The following is a 2,479-nucleotide window of genomic DNA, read 5'->3' as shown; positions in this document are numbered from 1 at the left end:
AGTCGAAGATTTAAATATCCTCAACTTCTACTAAAAGCTTTAACTTACCACCAAATCTTACCACCAAGGCAGCGAGCTGTCAGCTAGCTGCAGTCTTATAGCTAACTAACTATTATAACTCTATAAGCTCGCTAACTGCTTACGTTATCAGCCTCTTGGCAGCGACGCTGGCAGCGACGCTAACTCTTAGACACACTGTACTTAGGTAGCATAGAAGTTATTACCTTATATATATTTAATATTTAATTTAATAAAGATTTTTAAATAGCTCTAGTTTTTAAGCTTAAATAATAATTTATTAAAAAGTGATAAAATAGTAAAGCAATTATTATATAATTATTATATAATCTATTGTCTTATAAAGTGCACTAGATTAGAGAAAAGGTATTTATTATATTCGGATATTAATTATAGTATATTTCCTTATGTTTAATTCTAAGTGCAATTTTAAGCCATTATACAATTAATTTAGAGAAGCAGGGGTCAAGTTGCAAGATCGTAAGACTCACAAAATGGTTGTGGAAACTTCATGGAAATATATATAGTCCAGTAATGGTTCTGCTATCATTCCGTGTAGATAGACGGTTGTAGGCAACTATTACTCTTTTTATTATCATTGCAAGACAGTCTCAAGTTAACTCCGCAAGACTCTCGGTAATAAAGGAATGGGTGCTCGTTCACGTAATAGTATGACATCTTCTCGGTCGAATACTGAATATGTAATATTCCTAGGTTGGGAATGACTTTTACGATCAAGTAGACATCTTTCTACGATTCTGGCTACTAGTACATCTACTCGTCTAGGACAGCTTCGATAATGCTGCTATTCGCATTGTTTATTCCATGGATCTTTAAAATCCTGAATCCACCCTGGCCAAGCAAACGATGCCATTGCCCAACGTTCCGCTCCTTACCGGCAATAAGAAGCATATGAATATCTCGGAGGGCCTTTCCTACATCGGGATTGCGATCTGGCAATACAAGGTCACAAATGAGTAGTCGAGAATGCGAATAGCCTCGCATAGCCGGGGCAAGATTGCTCAGGATTTGAAGACAATAGCTATCGGGCCAATCATGGAAGATTGACTTGAAGAAGTAGTTTGCCCCTAATACCAGTCAGTTAACATACCAGTTTTGTAGGAGTTAATCATGGAATGCATTTAGACAATTACTAACTCACCCTTAATAGGCTGTTGCTCCTTAAAGAAGTCGTATGGTTGCAGGGCGACTTCACCCTCAGGGACCACAGTGCCGCCCTCCAGCACTACTTTCATATCCTCCAGAACAATCCTGCCTTTCATATGAGGATAGACGCTTCGAATTTCATTGATAACGTGACCTTTCCCTCCACCTACGTCTACCAGTACGAGACCCTCCGCATTTGCTTCCAAATGGTCAAATGGATACGAAGTCACGACCTCATTCAGCCCAAGAACAGCAGTGATAGTCATTGCACTATTAAAAATTGCCATTCGCTCCGGCATCGTTTCCAGGATATCGAAAACACTGGCATCATGGGTGCTATGAGCGAAAGTAAAGGGACTGTTCTTAGCATCTTCAGGATTCTTAAACCCGTGTTTGAGATAGTACTTTCCAGCCGAGAGGACGTGCCCCTGCAACATGTTATCGAATAGGTGCCTAGTCGATGCTTGCGCGGGAGGGGTGGTTAAGAATCGTGAGAGCGGTGTATGGCTGTAAGCCAGGAGCCCAGATGAGGAGTCTGATTCCTGAAGAATATCAAATGCGCCAAGCACGCGTGATATGCGCAGGACAAATTCTTCCTCAGCATTGGTCTTCTTTGCAAGCTCCGCTACTACCAAGGGCTCGTCAGAGAGCGGCAAGGCGCCAAAAAGCCCCATCTCCACTGCGATACGGACCGCAACGTTAACATTGGGCCTGAAATTCAGTTCTATGAATTGCTGGTGTATGGGTGCTGTGAGTCTAGAGAGTTTAGTTGAAGCTGTTTGAAGCTCTTGGAGGGTTTGCGCTTTCTCTGAGGGTGTATTCGCTTTTTCATATTGGCTTATTGAGGCTTGAATGGCTGTTGACAAAGACGAAAGAACTGGAAAAGGAGGTTCGAGAGGTGGAGGCCCACTGGACGCTGCTCCCGACATAGCAGCTGACAAGATTCCACACTCTTTATATAGGTGCTAAACAAGGCGTTCGGATATGTTTTTCGACAACGGTCAACACTCAGATACCTCTACCAACGTACTTATATGCGGGGTGTACGAACCATTATCTTGGTGGGAGTGCCTTCCTCGGCGATCTTAAACGCCGACCCGCCGAATGGACGGAACTCCGAGGCTCGGTTGATTTCGGGGCGCAGCTCAGCGTCACGGGAAAATTCGCTGTGCAGGTCAGCGGGGCCACGGAAAAGTCGAGCGGGGTCACCGATAACGCGGGACCCCAGGAAGCGAGACACTGAAAGGCACATTGCCAGGGTGTACGGTAGGGAGCAGGCAAGCCGAGCATGAGT

The 2,479-nt window shown here is 44.1% G+C and overlaps 1 protein-coding gene across 1 annotated transcript; it reads right to left on the bottom strand.

Moving 5' to 3' along the window:
* Positions 1-652: 652 nt before the first annotated feature.
* K441DRAFT_659578 (S-adenosyl-L-methionine-dependent methyltransferase) lies at positions 653-2,166 on the bottom strand. Its single transcript, XM_067648560.1, has 2 exons — positions 1,181-2,166; positions 653-1,106 (listed from the first exon to the last, which is right to left on the bottom strand). The coding sequence occupies exons 1-2, from the start codon at positions 2,112-2,114 to the stop codon at positions 793-795; spliced, it is 1,248 nt and encodes a 415-aa protein (XP_067504209.1). The 5' UTR covers positions 2,115-2,166; the 3' UTR covers positions 653-792.
* Positions 2,167-2,479: the final 313 nt, after the last annotated feature.

Source organism: Cenococcum geophilum (genome assembly GCF_001692895.1).
Source record: "Cenococcum geophilum 1.58 unplaced genomic scaffold K441scaffold_20, whole genome shotgun sequence".
Lineage (NCBI taxonomy): Eukaryota > Fungi > Ascomycota > Dothideomycetes > Gloniales > Gloniaceae > Cenococcum > Cenococcum geophilum.
The sequence above is the reverse complement of the archived record's forward strand: the minus strand, read 5'-3'. Positions and strand labels throughout refer to the sequence as shown.